Source organism: Chiloscyllium punctatum, chromosome 45 (assembly GCF_047496795.1).
Source record: "Chiloscyllium punctatum isolate Juve2018m chromosome 45, sChiPun1.3, whole genome shotgun sequence".
In the NCBI taxonomy this organism is placed as follows: domain Eukaryota; kingdom Metazoa; phylum Chordata; class Chondrichthyes; order Orectolobiformes; family Hemiscylliidae; genus Chiloscyllium; species Chiloscyllium punctatum.
Window position 1 is genome coordinate 7206905 of NC_092783.1, and position 21773 is coordinate 7228677.

Genomic DNA, 21773 nt, shown 5'->3' on the forward strand with positions numbered 1-21773 from the left:
CTTTATTCCAGTGTTATTCTTTCTAACATTAACTATGATTTCTAATTGATCCTTTTCCCTCTCCAAAGTCTTTCTTATCTACTCCATTACATCCCTCGTTTTGGCATTTACGAGATTCTGTGCACCCAGCAGTATCAGTTCTGGCTGCAGAAATGCCTGACTAATTATGGAATCTCCTATTATGACTGCAGTTTGCTTCATGGGTTCCACCCTTTTGATCATCACTTGCTCCCAATTAAAATTAATGCATATTTTTCTTTTATAAGACTGGTTAATTATAATATTTGTACCTGTTTTCAGATGTATGCTGTTCTTCAGCGATTTCTTCATGATTTGAATTACTCAGTCTGGTCCGGCGCCGACGAGCTTTCTCAAATTCCTCATCATCTTCCATTGATCTCTGCCTTGCCAGACTGGAAAACATGCAGTAATTAGTTTATTCAAAGTAAACTTTGTTTCCAGGACATTCCTCAGCCTTGCCTTTCTTCAAGTTGCTTCAAGGTCGATTTTAATAAGTTAGAGCATTAAGCCTATTGTTTCTAAAATAAAAAAATAGAAAATTCTGGAGAAACTCAACAGATCTCTAGGCATCTGTGGAGAGATAAGCAGATATATCCAGTAGGACCTTTAACCTACTGTTTCTGACCCTCTACTCTACGCAACTTTGAAAACAGAGTCAGTTCACAACCAGAAGGTTATCTCTGTCAAAACTGAATGTGACGACATGGACTGTCAAGCCTAAACACCAATGAAAACACAGTTTAGTCAGTAGAATGGTGTCTCTAAATCAACAGGAAGTTTGTTTTACTTGAATGCTGTATTTTAGGACATAAGCCATGTTGTCACCTCTGCGTAGACTTGAAAGGGGATCAGTGTTGGAGGCATTCCTTTGGCTTAGGTAATAGCCTGAGGCCTTTCATCCGCCTGCTTCTGTAGTTCACAATGATCTACTGTTTGAAGAAGACCGGGGTTCCTTGGGGACAAACCCTAAACCCACCTCAAGTGTCTTTAAACTATAGCCATAAAAAACTGGTCATTTGGCCAATTGTGGTTTCCAACATATAAACAGGCTGGGAATTCTTCCTTTAGAACATGTTGAATGTTACCAGCCCTTCGACTGGGAGACAGGAAGGCTGTCAAATGACTCAGGAAGTAAGTGCCCAAAGGGATAATGAGTAAATGAAAGGTGGCACACAAGCTGCCTAACCAGGCCTAACTGAGCCACCTAAATAGCTAATTAAGAGGCCAATGCCCAGCTTTATTTGTTGAACTATAAATACATCCAACATTACTTACACCGACGAGCCAAAAGGTACAAGTTTGTTTTCGAAAGGAATTTTGCAACCGTTTGTGAAATTGGAGGCAGAAGTGGAAAGTCAAAGGATTCAGGCAGGTTTCACAGACAGGGCTAATGTGACTGATGCCAATAGTAATGTAAGGGAAGTATTTCTAAAGAAGAGACAAGTCAGAAGAGCAAAGGACCCAGGAAGAAACGTAACGTTGGAAGAAGTTAGAGGTAAGTCTAGTAAGCCAAAAGGACAGCAGTCAATTTGGGCAACTTGAGATCCCACAAAATCAAATAGCAGGAGCAGATATTCTATTTCAGTAATATCTGTAAAAGAATAAATATGTCTGTATCAGGTGCTGAATGGGATGGGATTTTAACTCCGAACCATCGGAATCAAATGTGAGAGCTGCCACAAAGTCCAAGGTTCGACAGTTGAGTTTTAAATAAGGTGGCATTCACAAAAATGCAAGATAAATTATATTTTTTAATCATTCCATCCTTACACCAATATTTCTATGAAATATTACATTTTTTTTCAATTGACAAGTTGCTCTAGTTGAATCACATCAGCATTTTAAATGTTAATGATTCCATTCAGCATTCTTTAACAGACAAAATCATTTGTCTAATTTAGTAGATGATACTTTGATTGATAACATTTGTGTAAACTTTGTTCAGTTGAGAGCAGATTTAACTTTGGGTTAGAAATATCGTAGTCTTAACCCCCCAGATCCTTGATTCACAAACATAAACAAGGCTGGCCCTTCAGGAAAGGGTTTGGAAATGAATATTAAGGATCCCATGGATCATATGTCAAGATGATCAGGAATTTTCCAGATACTCCAGCTGGCATCCTTCTCTGAACCAACACTCCAAAATTAACTATTAGTTTTAATTCTCAATTTATTTGGTACAGATTATTGGTCACATCATTTATGCGCACTGTACCAGCCATTGATCAAAAGGAAGAAGACACTTCATTGTGTAAAACACAAATTAAAAAGGCATTAATATAGCACTTTTCTAAAGCAACATAATGAGATTTATGCACATCAGGGTGAAAGTAATGGTCACATGACTCTAACATCAGTAAGATAGAAGAGACCAGTATGGCATCTGTATGTGTAGAGAGATGTATAAGGTGATGGTTCTGAATAGTTGATGTTGGAGACTACATCATGCTCCACCCAATGTGATGACGTCATACTGTTGTGGGTGGAAAACCGAGGAATCCAGCAGTAGATACTGATGGTGTCAGACATCTCTGGTTCCTGTTAGTCTTAGTAACTACGTCTAACCTTCCTATGTAACTTGTACCTTTTGTTGTTATGCAATGAATTACATTGTATTGTTAAGAAAAAGCGCTTCTTCTTGTTCAGTCTCATTAATGGATTATCCTCTACTGCAGGTGCCTGCACAGGTAATAGACCCAGCATTGAAAAGGAGGATTGGTGGCAGCACTCTTGCCCAACTAGAAACATCATCCATAGCACTTGGACCAGCACCTATTGAAGTGAAAACTGATAGCACACAAAAACCTATCCATTTTATATTGCTGAAAAATTAACAGACTTACACAACCACAGAAAAGGAAGCATTAGCAGTTACAGACTAACTCATGAGCCTGAACATCTGGGTCAAGATGAGTTACTAGCCTTTGGTAAAACTAATTTGATTGAAATTTATTTAAGTACCTCTGTGGCATTCAAAGATTCAGCTTTAGGCTGAAAAAGTATATTATGGAATATATCCTCAATGTTCCAGGTAAGATACAAATAATGACAGATATAGTCTGAAAGAAAGTAGTCGATTAAGTAGAAAAAGGAAATCTTATTCTGATAGAAGAGGGAGATTCTTGCTGTTTGGCAATAGTGAACATTACCAGCAACTGATGGAAATGTCAGTTAAAACTGTCAAGGAGTGTGCAAAGGTCATACAACTATGTCCATAAAATGTGATTGACACGTAGTTTATAGACCAAATGCTGTAAAACGTATTACATGCAGAAACAACAGTTGACATTAATAGAAGATTTGTTGTTATGCTACCATAGAATGGTTACAACCAATTTGATGCAAATGAAATGCTACAGAAACTCCATTAAGTATGTCTAAAGTGCATTGCAAGGCTATAACAAACAATGTGTTAGCCAAGTATTACAAAAGACAGAGGATTACATTGTGTCATGCCAAATGCATGGCACATGTAGCCTATTGCTTATTGAACCAATGATTTCATCAAGATAACTGAAAAAGCAATGGAAAAATCTAGCAATGCATTTGTTCAATTTTAAAAGGAAAACTATGTTTAGTCCTTTTATGCAAGTTGGATTGAAGTAGTAAGCTCATTCAAGTTTTCACTTTGTTGAGAGCATTAAAAAGTATCTCTGCAGTACACAGGTTTTCCGGAAGAATCGATCTTATTGGAGCCAAGACGTGAGACCAAGTAGGACTATTGCAGGATGTGGGACAATTATAAATACACTACACTAGACAGTATACAGAGGGGTACAACTAGTCCAGACACAGTACAGCAGTATCACCCCAATAGTGTACTCACGTTGTGCAGATGCTGACGTTTGTCTACCCCAGTCTAAGGCAGAAGTCATATGCCACTAGGTTATAGTCCAACAAGTTTATTTATAATCTCAAGCTTTTAGAGCACTGCTCCTTCATCAGGTGAAGCCAAAGGTGCAGCACTCTGAAAGCTTGTGATCTCAAATAAAGCTGTTGGACTATAACCTGGTATTGTGTAACTTCTGTCTTTGTACTCAAGTGAACTAGTTTGGGATATCCAGTCAGAATTCCAGATTTTATCTCAACATATGACATTTGGACTTTGATGAGGATAGGACTTGATATTGGTGTTAATAATACAAATGGTAATAAGTAAAAATAAATTACTGCAATAATTTATAATAATACTGGGCGGCACAGTGGTTAGCACTGCTGCCTTGCAGCGCCAGAGACCCGGGTTCAATTCCAGCCTCCGGTGACTGACTGTGTAGAGTTTGCACATTCTCCCAGTGTCTGCGTGGGTTTCCTCCAGGTGCTCCGGTTTCCTCCCACAGTCCAAAAATGTGCAGCTTAGGTGAATTGACCATAGCATTACTCCTTCACCTAAATGTAGGGGAATGGGACTGGGTGGGTTGCACTTTGGCGGGTCGGTGTGGACTTGTTGGGCTGAAGGGCCTGTTTCCACACTGTAAAGTAAAGTAATCCAAAAAAAATGTAAACCAGACAGAAAAGAAAGCTCATCAGGAAGATCTGATTTAATGAGATTCATGTAAATCATGGATGCAACTGATTATGTGATTCTGATATTAGTAAAAGAGAGGCGATCGGTCTAAAAGAGACAGTGAAGAGGGCTTAGCCACTACAAAATGGAACTAAGGATCCAGTATGTACAGAAATAAATAAAGGAATGTCATGTTGATAAAGAACTGATGATTCTTACTTTGAGATAAGGAACAAATCACCTCAGCGGCAGTGTTTGTGCAGGTACCCACAGCCCAGAGACACCCCAGACTGGTTCTCAAAGTGCAGGTGGTAGTACAAAGCATAACGTAAAGGAGACAACCCAAAGCATTCTACAGCCAATCATTATTTTTGAAGTGGATAAAATGAAATGTAGTCAGCCAGATGTTCTATTTTTGTGACACTGATAGAGGGATAATCTTTGTCCAGGGCATATGGGATAACGGAACCTTTCTTCTCAGATACTGTGTTAGAGGATTTTTTTTTAACTTCATAATTGCACTTTATTGGCAACCACAATGAGAGACACTTTGTAAAGTATATATATGCAAGGATAACATCATATATTATTTCACTGGTTGGTCATAAGTTCTTGGTAGTCTTATGTATGAGTTCATTCAATAAATCTGAAGTCAGTTCTATGCAATTCATGACACAACTATTTCCACAGAGGTAGAACTGACAAATGCATTTGAACCAGAAAAGTCCCTTGCTTAACCCTTTCCTTCGAGGACGAGTGAAGACAATATCATTGGTGGAAGGTCTGAGTGAAGAGGGAACAGGATAAGCAATAGATCCTGTTCCTGATCATAATCCAGTGACTTTGGATGAAAAGGGAGTGTCAGTGTGGTGATTTGGTGAGGAAAGTATTGAACCTTGCTAGGCTACAAAACTCCCACCCTTCACAGGTTGAGCAATCCTCCAACACTCACTGCATTTTCATAATGTCCAGGGGATTGCTGAACCCATGGACATTATCACAGCAAGAATCAGTCAGTAAACATAGAGCACCAGAAAACATTGTGATTTTTTTACCAAAATGGAGAAGAATACTTCAGACCCTGACTACTAGTAGCATGGCTTTATAGCTCCATAATTCTACTAGGACAAAACAGATCAACTTGAACCAAATAGATTGTAATTTGTTAACAGTTAAACTCCCCATATAAAATATCCTTATTATCATATTAGATAATATTGCAGATAACACTGATCTCTCCACTGATATGACCAAAGCTTTTGTCTGACTTGATTTGTCAGTTTGGGTCCAAGTCACACTGTTTTCCAGGCAGATTTAAACTAACAGAAGAAGAAATTGGAATTCCATACACAGACAGAAATAAACACCTCTATGCTATTCCTGTAAACTGTTTCAATGTGAAATATCTGCTTATCTGCAACAACTTTAGACTTACAAGTGTGGTATGAAACATGGCTTTGATAATTTGTGTACAACTCGAGTGAAAAAATGTTTGAGTGTGAAGTTGTCTTATTACAGTTAGAATTTGTAATCTGAATTTACTGCTCATGAATCTATTAGCATAGAATGTTGTCAATTTGCTAAGTGGGAAATATATGTCCAAGAGTTTTCATTTTCTTTGGTATAAAATATCCTCATGTCATTGTACACATTCCATCCAGTTGACTATAATAGTGGTGGTGATCTCTAATATACTTTAAAAACCTGGTCTCCATTATGGTTCAGGAAGAGGAATTCTGACCATAGGGGAACGTGCTGCCTAAACTTCATCATCACTTGGACCTATTATCTTTTCAAAGCTTTCTCTAATTAAGCTAGTCATAACATTCTTCATTACGCTAATCAGATTAGTTCATCTGGGAATGATGAAAATATATTTAATAACTGTAGACTGTTTGCAAAATCCTATGACAGACTTTAAATTATTATAGAACCTAATTTGAATGTGATGCACTGTATGAATTAGATAACACCCATTTATTGAAAATCTGTCTGTAATTAAAAAAGGTGGCAGAATTTAAACATTTTATCTATTTGAAAATAAATCAATTGTCTCATAACATTACAATACATTAAATAAAACCTCTTTTCTTTTGATATTGTTCCTACTTCAAATAATGTAACAGCTCTAACATCCTAACAAATCTTATTGTGAAGTGACAACTTATAAATCAAAGTCATCAATGTTACAATACAGGAAAGCAATAAAAAGCAGGCTTTTGAAACATGCACGGAGAGTTTGGTCTCCCAAGAGTATCTCACTATTGATAATGAAAATGGCCAAAAATGGTTGTATATATGATAGAATTAATGTGTTACCATGTTCCACTAAATGGGATTTTTCAATATAGTTTTATTACAATAACCTGACCTGCTGTTTGGAGGTGCTGAACAGTTGGCTGTACTCAGATCCCCTTCAGGTTGTTTCACTTAATTCTGCACTTTTCAGGAAGGCAACAACAAGTTTGTGAGAAGCTGACTGATGAAGCACCAGTGAAAATTTGTTCCTAGTGTGTTTTGCTGGATTCAACCTAGTCAGTTTTTAAGGTAAATAGATTCATTCTAAGGTCAATTAAAGAAAAAACACAATAGATTGCCAACAGCCTGTAACTCACCAGCTGCTTCACAAGCTTAGAAAACCCACCAGGAAATTACTGCTTTTATTTGTTTTGCTTACTTTTGAGATTTATAGGTGTGAGGTCGAAACTGTGACAGGTCTGTACAAGATACAAACCTTTGACTACAGATAGATTAGATCACAGATTGATATCTAAAAGGCGAGATGAGCTTGTGGCATGTTTGCAATAAAATGTGCAGATGGAGAAATCAATTTAGTTAATCAACAGTCAGGCGTTTATTCAGGAGAGGCAGAGGATGGAGAAGGCCCTTGCATTTCCTATCGCAGGACACTAGTGTATTTATGGAAAAGAACCATTTCCTGTGCGGAGACGCCGTTATTGCCTACACGTTGCCTTGGAACTACATGCTCCCAGCAAATTAATCCCACGATATTTCAAAAAATTCGTTATTCAAAATCTGGTACACGTTCTCTATGATTAGTGTTACACTGTCCAAATGAAAAAGATGAATTCCTATAACAAACAAATCCCTTAGATTTCAGAAATGTTTGCTTATAGTGCCTTGAGTTGGCTGAAAAGCCAAAATAAAGGAACAAAAAGGGTTACTTTTTCTGTGATGGTTAACAGTCAGACATGGCACATAAGCAGCAACTGTCTAAGCATTCCCTGACAATTTCTGTCTCTCTAGGAGCCCAGTAAGCTCCTGATGATCTGGGAGCAGGTAACTGATTAAAGAAAGTACATTCAGAGGGAAAACATCAGTTGTGGGTTTTGCTAAGTATAAGAGATGAGCTTGTGGCATGTTTGCAATAAAATGTGCAGATGGAGAAATCAATTTAGTTAATCAATAGTCAGGCGTTTATTCAGGAGAGGCAAAGGATGGAGAAGGCCCTTGCATTATACTTTGCATTCTATGAAATAAATGTGATGGCACTGTCTTGTCTAAACTCAGTGATGTGTAACTTTTCATTGATTTTGAATGAATAATATTGACTGGAGGTGCCCATAATTCTAGTTGGCACAATTTACTGATTTATAACTCCAAAATAACATCTGTATTACTGATGTGCCGACTTAGCAAGTTCCAGGTGTTAACATCAGAAACATTATCAACTAAATCTCAGTACCTTCCTCCAACTTCTCACTGTCATCAATCTATAATATTGGCAACTTAAAGCCAAATTCTAAGTGATTTTATCCTGTACAGGACTCCCTTAATGCTTACAGAACGAGCAGAATCCCACCCCAGCAGTTTGGTTCACGTTTTCACATAGGTCATAGAGCGGTCATGTTACTGTCCACCACCAGTAAAAACAACCACGCACATTCAGTAATGGGCAACCTCAATATCTTTTCCCCCAGATGCATCAGCAGTAACAGCTGAGCCACCTATTTGTGATCCATTCATGTAGACTTTTATGCAATTACACAGGAAAACAGCTCATAACTGGGCGGAGCAATAACAAACTCGTGGGGGAGGTGTCATGATTTGGAGATGCCAGTGTTGAACTGGAGTGTATAAAGTTAAAAATCACATAACACCAGGCTATCGTCCAACAGGTTTATTTGGAAGCACTAGCTTTCAGAGTGCTGCTCCTTCATCAGATTGTTTGGAGTAGAAGATCATAAGTCACAAAAAACTTATAGCAAAATTTTACAGTGAACAAAGAACAAAGAAAATTTACAGCCCAGGAACAGGTCCTTCGGCTCTTCAAGCCTCAGCCGATCCAAACATACTGTCTAAACCTGGTCGGTAAATTCCTAAGCATTTGTATCCCTCTGCTCCCCACCTACTCATGCATCCTTTTTTCTAGTGAAAATAAACTTAACCTACTCAACCTCTCTTCATAGCTAGCACCATCTATACCAGGCAACATCCTCATAAACCTTCTCTGCACCCTCTCCAAAGCGTCCACATCCTTTTGGTAATGTGGTGCCCAGAACTGTACACAATATTCTAAATGCGGCCGAACCAATGTCTTGTACAATTTTAACATGACTTGCCAGCTCTTATACTCAATACCCTGTCCAATGAAAGCAAGCATACTATTTACCTTCTTAACCACTCTATCCATCTGTGCAGCAACCTTCAGGGTACAATGGACCTGCACTCCCAGATCTCTCTGCCCATCAACTTTTACCAAGGTTCTTCCATTCATTGTATAATTCACTCTAGAAATGCATCACCTCACATTTGTCTGGATTGAAAGCCATCTGCCACTTTTCCGCCCAACTCTCCAGTCTATCCTGTATTCTCTGACAGTCCCTTATGCTATATGCTACTCCACCAATCTTGCTGATCATACCAACAGTGCCCTCATCTAGATCATTTATGTATATTACAAAACAACAGTGGCCCCAGCACTGACCCAAGTGGAACACCACTGGTCACCTTTCTCCATTTCGAGAAACTCCCTTCAACCACTACTCTCTATCTCCTGTTGCTCAACCAGTTCTTTATCCACCTAGCTAGAACCTCCTACACACCATGTGACTTCACTTTCTCCATTAGTCTACAATGGGGAACCTTATTAAATGCCTTACAAAAGTCCAAAGTGTGTGTTTATCTGTGTCTGCCGTGTCTCTGTATCTGTGTATGTGTGAGAGTAGTGCCTCCTGGACACCCCATCAGCTCCCATAATGTAATGTTGATGGGGGTGATAGGTGAACTGAAGGTGGCTGTGCTGACTGCAGTGCAGATGAGGGACGGAGAAACGTCTCAGGTCATTGACATTCAAAGGAGAGCTGGAGATGAGATCCTGGCTCAGACCCCAGCAGGAGATGATCCTGTGGCCTCGGCAAGAGCAGATGTGTGAGATGCAATGGCCTTCAAATCGCTGAAAAGGTGGAGTGATCAGAGAGTCCTGCGACTACATGATTGCCTCCATTGGCAGGTTAGCATTGGCCACTGAAGGACAGGCCCAGTAATCTTTAGGGATGATGTAGAGTTAGATTAGATTCCCTATGGTGTGGAAACAGGCCCTTCAGCCCAACCAGTCCACACCGACCCTCCGAATAGTAATCCACCCAGACCCATTTCCCTCTTACTAATGAACCTAGCACTATGGGCAATTTAGCATGGCAAATTCACCTGACCTGCACACCTTTGGACTATGGGAGGAAACCAGAGCACCCGGAGAGGACCCACGCAGACACGGGGAGAATGTGCAAACTCCAAACAGACAGTCACCCGAGGTGGGAATCGAACCCGGAACCCTGCTGCTGTGAGGCAGCAGTGCTAACCACTGAGCCACCAGCACCTTCACTCCATTGTCCCAGACATTGGCCCTCAGGACCAAAAGTATGGAAAGAGGGGAGGGTGGTGGGGACTCTGACCCAATTCCAGGTCCCTGTCCTCACAAGCAGGCAGGACAGTGCCAGGATATGCCCAGTCACAGCAGGAGATACACGCAGCCCCATGGCAGATTTCACTCACTCTGAATGTGCCAGGCTCTGCATACCGCACACTGGCCTTTCACATTTTAGGGCAAGAAGACTCAACTTGCTCTTGGCCAGAAGACACGTGGAATATTTGATCTATCCACAGCCAAAAGCTTCAAGATTACCTGACCATACCTCCAAGGCCAAAAGCATCTGCTATGAAGCTGGCTCCCTCTAGACTGTGTATTACAGAGAGAAGAGAGAGGAGAACGAGGGCCATGATTAGCAGCTATGTAAATAATTTGTGCCATTCATAAATGTTTGTTTTTCATCGAACATGCAGTTATCCATGTCCCTATGTTGGGGCCAGATGCATTGTGCCCTGTAGCTTCAATCCTTAGGCATTAAAGAGGCATAATGTTTGGGTATCTGTGTTAAGCACCAATTACATCATGTGGGTACAGAGGCAGCAGTGTATGTACATGGTAACAACTCACTTCCACACTTTCTCCCCCATATCCCTGACATCAACATAGCCAACTGAACAGTAGGCAGTGCATAAATTAGGCAGATTCCCAGCAGTGATGGTGTTGGGGAGATGCAGCACAGAGATGGCCAATGCTGCAGGATGGCCAGTAAGTGCGTGCCTGTGTCATCAATACATCACGTGTCAATCACCAATGTTCAATCCATGTGAATGCCCAGTGATTGGTCACACATGCAGCTGTCTCCATCACATATTGCCTCACTTATCCTGCCCAATGCAAGTGCCATTGTGGCCAATGTGCTGAACATTGGAAAGTGTGCATTGTGCTTCGTGGACTGAGGCAGACTTCTTTCCTGGACTGGCTGCTATAGAGACAAAGGGCTGACTGTGACCCACATCTACATACAGCTAGATGCCTAACTGTGGCTGAAACCCAGGACTGGTGTATAAGGCCACCAATGTTCACTTAAGTTTTGTGCACACAGCCACTCCAATATTTCATGTATGGCAATCAGCAACAGCACACAGATCATGGCATTGAATTCTGGTTTCAGAAGTTGCTGCCATGTATGGGTTTTGGAGGCCAACATAACAGGTGAGAAAATTAGCGAGAAAGCAGGAGGCCACCTTTCACTGATTGTGTTGGGCCCCCTGACGGACCGGTGCCCACACAGAGTTCAGTGTAGACTACTCCCACCTGGCCTAGGTCCCACTGCTTGGTGCAGATGCAGGGTGTTTGGCATGAATGCTGATGCTACATTATACAGGTTCTAAATTGCACTGATATACAGCAAGATGTACACACCCTTGACATTTTAAAAAATGTATATATTCTACTTTGTGAACTGCCTTTCCCTCATCAGCTCCCTTAGTTCACTCTTCAGAAAACTAACAAATTAGTTAGCCATGACTTTCCTTCAACACAACCATGTTGACTCTTCTGAACCAATCCATATTTTCCCATGTGACAACTAATTCTATCCCAATTAATTGTTTCTCCAAGTTTTCCCACCACTGAAGTTAAACTGAATGGTCTACTGTTAAAGAAAGACATTATGTTTGAAATGATATATCCTCCTGAACCACCCCCCAAGGCCAGGAAAAACTGCAAAATAATTGCCAGTGCCTCTGCAATTTCCATTCACTTCCTATTAACATATCTGTCATAAGTGCATGATTTCTTCTTCATCTTCATCCAGATGGCTCATCATACACAGAACTATTATTTGTCCTACATTTCCTCTTCATGGAAATATACATTGACTGCCCTCAAACTCTCTCTTTGGTAAAGACAGTCCATAGTTCAATTATTATATTGCCACGAAACTTTGATTGCAATTAATCTGACCGACTTCCATTCTTATTCAATTGGAATTGTTTTCCTCTATTAGTTATTCATATGATAGATTGCTCCCTGTCCATTTCTATAGCCAAACTAAACTGCATGGTACAATGATCACTGGTGCCTAGATATTATCTTAATGAAACTTGGTCCACATAAGAACTCAGTCTAGCAGTGCCTCATGTTACATTGATAGGAAACACACTGGAGGAGAAAGTTCTCCTTAACACACTATGAACTCTTGGCCCACTCTGTCCATTATATTTCTATGGTCTCAATCTATATTCAGATAATCTATGTTTTGTTGTAATAGGCCACTATTAGGGACCATAGACTACACAGAACAAAGTCATCATAACCCCTTCTTTTCCTTGGCCGAATAGATTCCGGACTCCTCTGCGACACTGTCTCTCTATCCAGCAATGTAATGTTTTCCTTTTCCTCTCCTTCATTTTCTGTCTTTCCTTAACACCTTGCACCCAAGAATATTGAATATCCTGTCATAGAAACTAGAGGCAGAAGTAATCCATACAGCCCTTTGAGCCTGCTCTGCCATTCAACATGACCACACTGATCTTCTTGGTCATATTTCTTCCTTCTTCCACTTTATATCTTCAGTATCTAAAAAGATTTATTTCTCTTTCTTGAATACATTTCATGACTCGTCCTTCAAAGTCTTCTGTAGCAGTGAATTCCACAGATTTACAATCCTTGGAGTGGAAAAGTATTTCCTCATCTCAGTTCGAAATGACAGACTGTATTTTCCTGAGATTTTTTAACCCTGATTTTAGACTCTCCAACAATCTGTCCACCCCATTTAATTTTGTTTACATTTCAATCTCCACTCGTTATTCTGAAATCTAGTAAACACAAGCCCATTTGAACCATTATCTCTCATACAACAGCCCTGCCATCATTCCTCCACCATACTCCCTCTACAGCAAGTATAGCCTATGGCAAACATTTCTGTACTTCATGGAGTATTCCCAGTCAAGTGGGTCACCAACAGCAACTAATGGTTACCTAAGGTGACAGTAAGTATTTCCCCTGCAAATTGGATATTACCCTGATGACTCAGATGAGACAGGAGCAACATTATTGTATTTTGTATAATTCAAAGACCTACATTTCATCCTGTTGAAAATGTTGATCCAAGCCAACGTGATAATATAGGTGACGCAATTGGCCTTAGTCTCTGTTTGTTGGATTGCTATACATTGACATGTGCGTGCATGTGCTTGTAGGAGTGTGCCAACAGTTCCTCGGTGAACTCAAACATGGAGAACATTTGGAACTTACCAGACAGCAAAAGTATGTACCTTTATGAGTGGTGAGGAGAAAATTACAGCAAAGCTGAGAACGGAAAATAAAAACAAAATGCTGCTCATTTATGTTGGTTGCAGAATATCTACTAAGTTGCAGTATAGATTCTCTAGAGCGTGGTTTTACATAACTTGTCTTGTTCTGTTTAACAGAAAAGAGACAACAAATGATTGAATTGTTCTTAACAGAGGAGTTACAATATGATTTCTCATTAATAAATGGTGTGAAGGGAGGGGTTGTACAAGATATTAGATATCAAGTAGAATTGTGCTAAATTTGCCAGCACTTATAACACGTATTAAAATTGAGAAACTATATGATAAATTGGGAGAGTTAGAGGTCAGAGGTCAATCAACAGAAATATCAGCTTGTCATCACTCAGCGCTGAATCACAGGAGGTGGTCATTCAGGCCCTCAGGCTTTCAGTTAGATCATCCTTGTTCTTTACCTGAACTCTACTGAGTCACCTTTGGATTTTAATCCCTTGATACTGTTACTTAACAAAAACATATCCATCTCAACCTTTCAGATTTCAATTAATATAATACCCACAGTCTCCTGAAGAAGAGAATCTCCAAATTTCATCCACTTTTATGGGAAAAAGAACTTACTGATTTCATTTATCAATAGTCTCGCTCTGTATTTAAGATTGTGCTCTCTTGCACAACACAGCCTAACCAGAGGGTCTAACCTGCATCTAAACTTTTAAAACCATTTATCGTTTTTAACAGTTTGAGCAGAATTTTACTAGGTCTGAGTGACACTGATAATGCTAGATTTGTAGCAGAATCATACAAGATGTCTGACAAGGACTATCCTGACATCGAGACCATCTCACTACATCTTTTATGCTTTCACTGAGCAACATGGTAGGCCTCTTGTGAGGCAGCCTCAAGTTTTTTTTAAAATTTATTCTCAGGATAAGGATATCACTGGCTAGACTAGCATTTATTATCCATCATCAATTAGCCAGAGGGCAGGTTAGAGTCAACCACATTGCTGTGGGTCTGCAGTCATGTGTAGACTAGGACAGCAGATATTCTTCCCGGAAGGACATTAGTGAACCAGGTGGGTTTTTCTAACAACTGATAATGGAGTCATGATCATCATTAGACTCTTAATTCTAGGTTTTTATTGAATTCAAATTCCACCATCTGCCATGGCAGGATTCGAAATTAGCTCCAAACATTAGCTGGATTTCTGATTAACAGTCCAGCATTAATCCCAACAGGCCATCACCTCCCCTCAGATTTGGTAATTAAGTAGGATTACAGCTTCATAAATGCTTTATTAATGTTGCAAATCACCTCATTTATGTTCAACTTGCCACCTTACCAAAAGCACCTTATATCGAGTTGTCAAAAAAAAAATGCAGACATGCAAGTTAGAGTGGATACCTGGTGACTTTAACTCCCCACTGGCTCCAAAGGACTGCCATGTTGGATACCAGGCAACAACATCTCGTGGCATGCTCCATAGGCATTGGCCTCAGCCTACATCGTGAGACATTGGCAGTTAACATATGCCAACCTCTAAGAATCCTCATGACGCATCTCGGACCCACACGGGATATTTCCATACTTCAAAGCTGCACTTTGGACTGCATCAACAAATACCATTGTTCTGCTGCTGCAAGGACACCATGCATTCATGGACTGACAGCCAGGCCATGCGCTGGACTAGGCTGTATCTCTGGACTGTCAGAGCACTCACTCACTCTGAGCATACCTGGGATGCTCCCAGCTTTCTTGCCTTGCATTGTCTTGTCAGGCCTTTGTCAGGCCCTGGAGCCAGAGCGACTATGTTCATGTTACTTCTGTCCTGAATTGCCGTTTTGCACAGATACAAAAACTAGGAAGCTTGTCATGATTGTCAGCAGTGCCCAGTCAAGGTTAATAACGTTCACTTAGGGGGACTCGACACAGTAAGTCAAGGGCAGCCTCTGATACCAATCCAGTGGCTTGGACATGGTCACTCAGCCACTGAGTGGTCAGAATCTGGATCTTCTCCACATAAAGGGTGAGAAATTAACACCTGTCTTGATACTTTCTATCCTATCGGAGGTTGTTTTCCTCCTGCAAGGAGAGAGAGGTAGGTACTGAGGAAGATGGAAGTGGGAGGCAGAGCTGTGATTCCAGGGCTTTGTCACAACTGAGAAAGCAGGTGGCACAGAGGGCATGCAGGGTTAGTAATGTTGGGGTAGGGGTGGGTGAGGATGAGTGGGCAAGATGAGGGCAATAGTGAGAGCGGTAGAACATATGTCTTGGTGGCAGTTGGGGTAGAGTGGCTGAGACAGATTAAGTGTAAGGTATCACAGAGAGGATGGTGGCACTAGATGGAGTGGAAAAGGACATTGCCCTTCTTTCTGTATTGCTGGATTTCCTCCAGACATCTGAGACTTCACTAAGTCGGGTGGCAACTTCAGACCAGTTTGTCATGATCTGGTGACCTAGTCTCCATTGCTGGTCCTGGGGGAAAAGGAAGTCCCACATTGGCACCACCAGATCTAGCAGGAAACGCTCAGTCCCTGCCTGCAAAGCAGCACCCTGACTCCCCCTTAGCTTCTGATCAGTACCACTGGCAGATGAATATGGGTAAATGTCAAGAACTGCAATATGACAGGCCCAGGCTGACCATCTTTTAATCGGCTGCACAATGATCTTTTAAAAGGTGGTTCAAATGCAAGGGATGTTGGCTCTTCAGCAGATATCTGGAGAGCAGGGAGTTGTTTCAGGAACAGCACTTGGTAAGATCAGGACAGAATAGGACCTGAGGCATGCCATGGGGTGGGGGTGGGTTTTTCACAAGGTGACTTTGGTAAGATACAGAAAGGAATGGCAAGAATCCCTCTAAAGAAAAACTCAACACAGCTCACTCTTAGCCAAAGAAATGAAAGATTCAGCTCTTTGAACGATTACCTATCAAGCTCTAGTCTCAAAGGAATACAAGCCAGGTTCACACGACCTGTCCTCATAATATTACTGTTTCCATTTGATGTTTAATATTACCATTTAGTATCCTATAATCAACACCCTGGGGGTCACTATTGACCAGAAACCCAACTGGATAGAAATACCATGGCGACAAAAGCAGGTCAGAGATGGGAAATCTGCCATAATTTTACTCCTGACTCCTCAATGACTGCTGACAATATACAAGGCACGAGTCAAGAATGCATGTGAATACCCTCCACTTGCCACTCCAAGTGCAGTTCCAACAGCATTTAGGAAGATTAGCTTTATCCAGAACAAAGTAACCTGCTTGATCAACGACCCTTCTGCGAATTGAAGTGTTCACACCACCATCAATATACATGGAAAAATGTGGAAACATGATGCCAAGACTTTTTTGACAGCACCTTCCAAATCTACAATCCCTACTACCTCAAAGGAAATGGCAGCACAACACCACCTGGACGTTCCTTCCCAGCCACATAGTATCCTGCCATGCTTCTTCTTCACCATTGTTGGATAAAGATCCTGAAATTCCCTTCCTAATTTTACTGCGGGTGCCCTTACAACTGATAGACTACAGTGGCCAGCCACCACCAGATTTTCAAAGGCAATTAGGGATGGGCAAAATATGTCAAGCCAAGTTGAGGAAGGTGCCATCGGCACTGAATGCTAACTCTCTCATTCCTTAGCTTCTGATCAGTACCACTGGCAGGTGAATAACCTGATGAGTCAAAACATGTGGTGCTGGTGAAGCACAGCACGTTAGGCAGCAACCGAGGAGCAGGACAGTTGACGTTTTGGGCATAAGTCCTTCATCTGGACTCTCCTGCTCCGGAGATGCTGCCTGGCCTGCTGTGCTTTTCCAGCCCCACACTTTTCAACTCTGACTCTCTAGCATCTGCATTCTCACTTTCTCAGAGTTGATTGACCTGATGAGGCAGACAATTGACAGAGGGGGGAGAAATATTTTTTTAAAATATCTCTGTAAAACTGTGAAATTAACCAGTTGTGCTGGAATTCTATTTTCAGGAATACAAGAGGAGTTGGTCCAGAATGCAACATTTCCATGTTTTACTGTTTATTTCCCTTAAACTAACACAGTCGTCAACCTCAATTTTCTTTCTTTCTTTCTTTTTACCAACACCGGCATGAGTAGCAAGACCTCTGTGCCACACGACCTGAAGTCTAAATTTTAGGATTTGCAAATAGAAAACATAGCATGGAATTTCATGCCAAGATCTTTCTTTTTATATGGTCTTGAAAATTTAAGAACAAGAGATGATTTGAGGTACATCTGTACCATAGCAGTGCCGTAAATATCTCAAGTAATCATTCAGGTGCCTTCTCTCTTCATTTGAACCTTAACCATAAGTGAATGGAGATAATGCAGGCCTGGGCAGCAACTGTCTAGAACAATAGTCGAGAGGAAATAAATCCTGCTGAAATAGGTTGAGATAGAATTAAAACTGCTATCGAATTTACTCCTACCATCTTGTGTAAATCACTTTGCTGCTTTCCAGCGCATACAATCATTCATAGAAAATGCTGCAATGGCTAGTTAAGGTCTGGATCACAATATCAGAAGTCATATTCATTGAAAAATGTATTCTAATCTGCTTAGGTGTCTTTGTCTTGGAGATGGTGCTCAATAATCAAAAAACAAAATCATGAGTTCACCAGGTCCATTCAATTTCATGGTGGTCTAAATGATATTGCTCGAGGCATTCACCTCACTGCACTGTGTATTTCTCTAGGGATCTGCTTCTCCCCAGTGTGCCACACGTTCAGCTCATTCCTTTTTCTGCAGTGTAGTGCAATGTCTACGGAGGACTCCATATCAAACATCTGCATTTCCCTTAAGGAATAGGACTTTTTCTATCCAGCTAACCATTTTCCTGACAGACAGGGGAGCTATTGCATTCCCCACCCATAAATTCCCAGCCCATTATCTTTCTTCCTATATCATTACTGCTATAATGCTTGTTTAAATGCTTTCCATTCTAAGTTGTGGAAGACATGTTCAAATTTGAACTGACATAAATTTGGGGCATTTAAAAGTTTCATAGCAATGTCAACTTATTTTTATTCATAATTGTGTATTATACTGATTAGCTACATGTAGTGAGTTGCCTGCATGTAAGGAGTGGCTCTCCATAGCTAAAAGGGTGAGTGCTATCATGTTAACAATTGCCTATTCAATTCCTGAAATGGGAAGATCTCATATTTATTGACAAAGAGCTGTTTAAGGAACATCTTACTTGCTGGGATAAATTTCTATGGCTGCAACAATGCCTGTACATCTTTGCAAAACATTTTAAACAATATTTCACAGTAACATATTGTTTGAATATGAAATCACTTGCCAGCTCTCTGCCTGATTTGCTACACACCTATTTTACAAAATTAGTCATCAGATAAAAGCATAAGTGTAGCAACAGAGTAACATGAATGTGACTTGAAGCTTGGTTTACACAAATTATAAATCCTGTTCCATCAGCTAGAAAAGAGGAGCTTCCACTTAGCACCTTCTGTATATCATTTTGCAGTGCATTGGATGCATTCTATGACTCCTGGTTACCACATTGCTTTAGTTTTGAGTGGTTTTGAGTTTTGACTTTGCAATTTAACTGTTTGATTTTGATAAACTTCCTGGAATTCAATCCAAGTAGACAAAGGTGGATACCATAATAACAGCTGGTCAGGCAGCATCCAAGGAGCAGAAGAATCAACGTTTTGGGCATAAGCCCTTCATCAGTCATTCCTGATACCTGAAATGTCAATTCTGCTGTTTCTCAGATGCTGCCCGACTGGCTGTACTTTTCTAGCACCACACGCTTCGACTCTGATCTCCAATATCTGCAGTCCTCACTTTCTCCTGGATCTCATCATCAGCCCAGACCATAGCTAAAATAATTACAATTTGTTTTTGCTGTGTTAATTTGAGTCAGTAAGCATGTCTCAATTTTTTTATTGGGGCTTTTCCAGTTAAACAAAGTACCTAAAACAAATGGGATTTTAATCTTGCTAAGAGGTCTCTTATGCACAGATACAGTTTCTGCACTCCATCTAACATGTTCATATCTTTTCTATGTGGCACATAGAACTGCACACAACCTCCAGGTAAAAGCTAACAAATGTCTTATGCAATTTCAACATTACCTCCTTGCCTTGGACTCTGTCTCGATTAGTAAGTCTGAGGATTGACTTCACTAATGTATTCTCTATTTGTCCTGCCACTTTCAATGGTCTGTGCATATATATAGCAAGGTCCTTCTGCTCCTGCATCCTACTTGGAATTGTGCCCCCTGTTTTATACTTTCTTTCCATGTTCATGCTCCCAAAATGCACCACTTCACACTTCGCTGCATTGAAACTTACCTGCCAGCTAACCAGCAACTCCACCAGGCATCTGGATGGGTATGTGAATAGGAAGGGTTTATAGGGATATGGACCAAGTGCTGGCAAATGGGTTGGATTAGGTTAGGACATCTGGTTAGCATGCATGAGTTAGACTGAAGGATCTGTTTCTGTGCTGTACCTCTCTATGACTGTCTGACTCCACCAGCTTGTTTATGCCCTTCTAGAGTTTTCCACTGTCTTCCTCATTGTATGCAGTTCTTCCACATTTTGTGTCATTTACAAAAACTTTGCAATTATCCTTTGAACACCAAGATCTAGATCACCAATATAAAATCAGGAAAGACAAGAGTTCCAATACTGATCTCTAGGGAACTCCACAACAAATCATCTTCCAGCTCAAAATATCCATTGACTATTACTGGCTGTTAACAGGTGAAGAAACACTGGGACATGACAACAAACATAACTGTAAGTATATATACCAAAGGAACGGTTTCTCCTGAAGATGGGTGCAGGTAGCATCATTCCTAATTCCTGACAAAATAGAATGTAAGTGCCAGGTATTAAATTAAGAAAGTGCAGTACCATTTACGAATAATAATTAGACTGTAAATGGTAGATATACCAATTTATCATTTTTAAAAAGCTAGATTTTGAATAACAAATATCCATAATGTTTGCATCTAAAATAATCTGTTTTCACATATGTCTGTACATAAACACTACAAAGCAAATTCAGGACTCACAGACCCGTGTAATGGCCAGTCAAACTTCCATTACTCCAATAAGCAAGAATTAAGAGGGGGGAAATACGCTGTTGGGGCTAATCATACATAGAGTTGCTGTTGTGAAAGTTACACAAAAGATCTTTCAGACAAGCTCTTCCACCTCATGTTTTTGTTTAGACAGAAAGCGATTTGCTTATATATTGTTTCTACTTTGTTATCCTATATGCCTGAAAATTTCATATTAAAAAGCAGGATTGATATAATATATAGTCTATAACATTATTTTTCATCATATTTACATATACATCAGACTACAATTTTTCTTTGCCAGGTATTTCTGACAACTATCCTGTAGCATTCAAGTGTAAATGCATGCACTAATACGGAAGTAGTAAAAGTGTTAAACATTAATAGACACCCACCTGGAGAGAGCAGTCCAATTTTTCTTGTTTATTGACATTTTATCCCTCGGGCTGAGTTAATCCCGTGTCTAAATGAACTCCAGTGCTAGCTTTTAAGCTGCTCCATATAATTAAGCAACTCTACAGGGAATGAATAGATAAGCTTTCTTCACTGTTTGTCATCTGTTGTATAGTGTTCATCCAGCCAGTGAAGCGCACCTTCACCGGAGCTGGTTAATACTCTCCCCTGCTGTGGGATCACGTGGTTCTTATCACTTGTGTTGTATGCTGTACCTTACCTATTAGCTGCACCATTTAAAATATGAATCTGCAAAAACATCATGTTAATATTTCACAACTAAATCAAAACATCTGCAGATGTGAATCTCATAACAAAGATTGATGTGTGAAATGACTGGCTTCTGGGCTTATAATCGGCCCTATTGTTTTTAAAAGTTAATGTTCAAAATAATTGTGCATTGATAGAGGAAGAAATATGGCAGTGTGGAAGTAACTTCCATTTATTACTGAAAGGACGAATCTAACTATTTCGATTATTATCAAAAAATCCTGATTTTCTAAAGGTTTACGTCTTGTCATTGAAATGATGCCAGTTTTAAATATTTTAAAGCAACTGACAAGAAACTACCACAGTACTTAAGTGGACAGAGTTAGATTCTAAAAAGGAAGCTA

General features: G+C 40.2%; 1 protein-coding gene across 5 annotated transcripts in view; it reads right to left on the bottom strand.

The window, feature by feature from the left end:
• The window catches only part of LOC140467142 (uncharacterized), a 99862-nt gene extending 78548 nt beyond the window's left edge, over positions 1–21314 (bottom strand). For all 5 annotated transcript variants that reach the window (XM_072563218.1, XM_072563221.1, XM_072563219.1 and 2 more), the window contains exons 1-2: positions 21102–21314; positions 291–413 (exon numbers count right to left, since the gene is read on the bottom strand). In XM_072563218.1, the coding sequence (XP_072419319.1) occupies positions 291–413; positions 21102–21139 (161 nt within the window). In that variant the 5' untranslated portion in view covers positions 21140–21314. The remainder of the gene's footprint in view (positions 1–290; positions 414–21101) is intronic.
• Between the last annotated feature and the right edge of the window lie 459 nt (positions 21315–21773).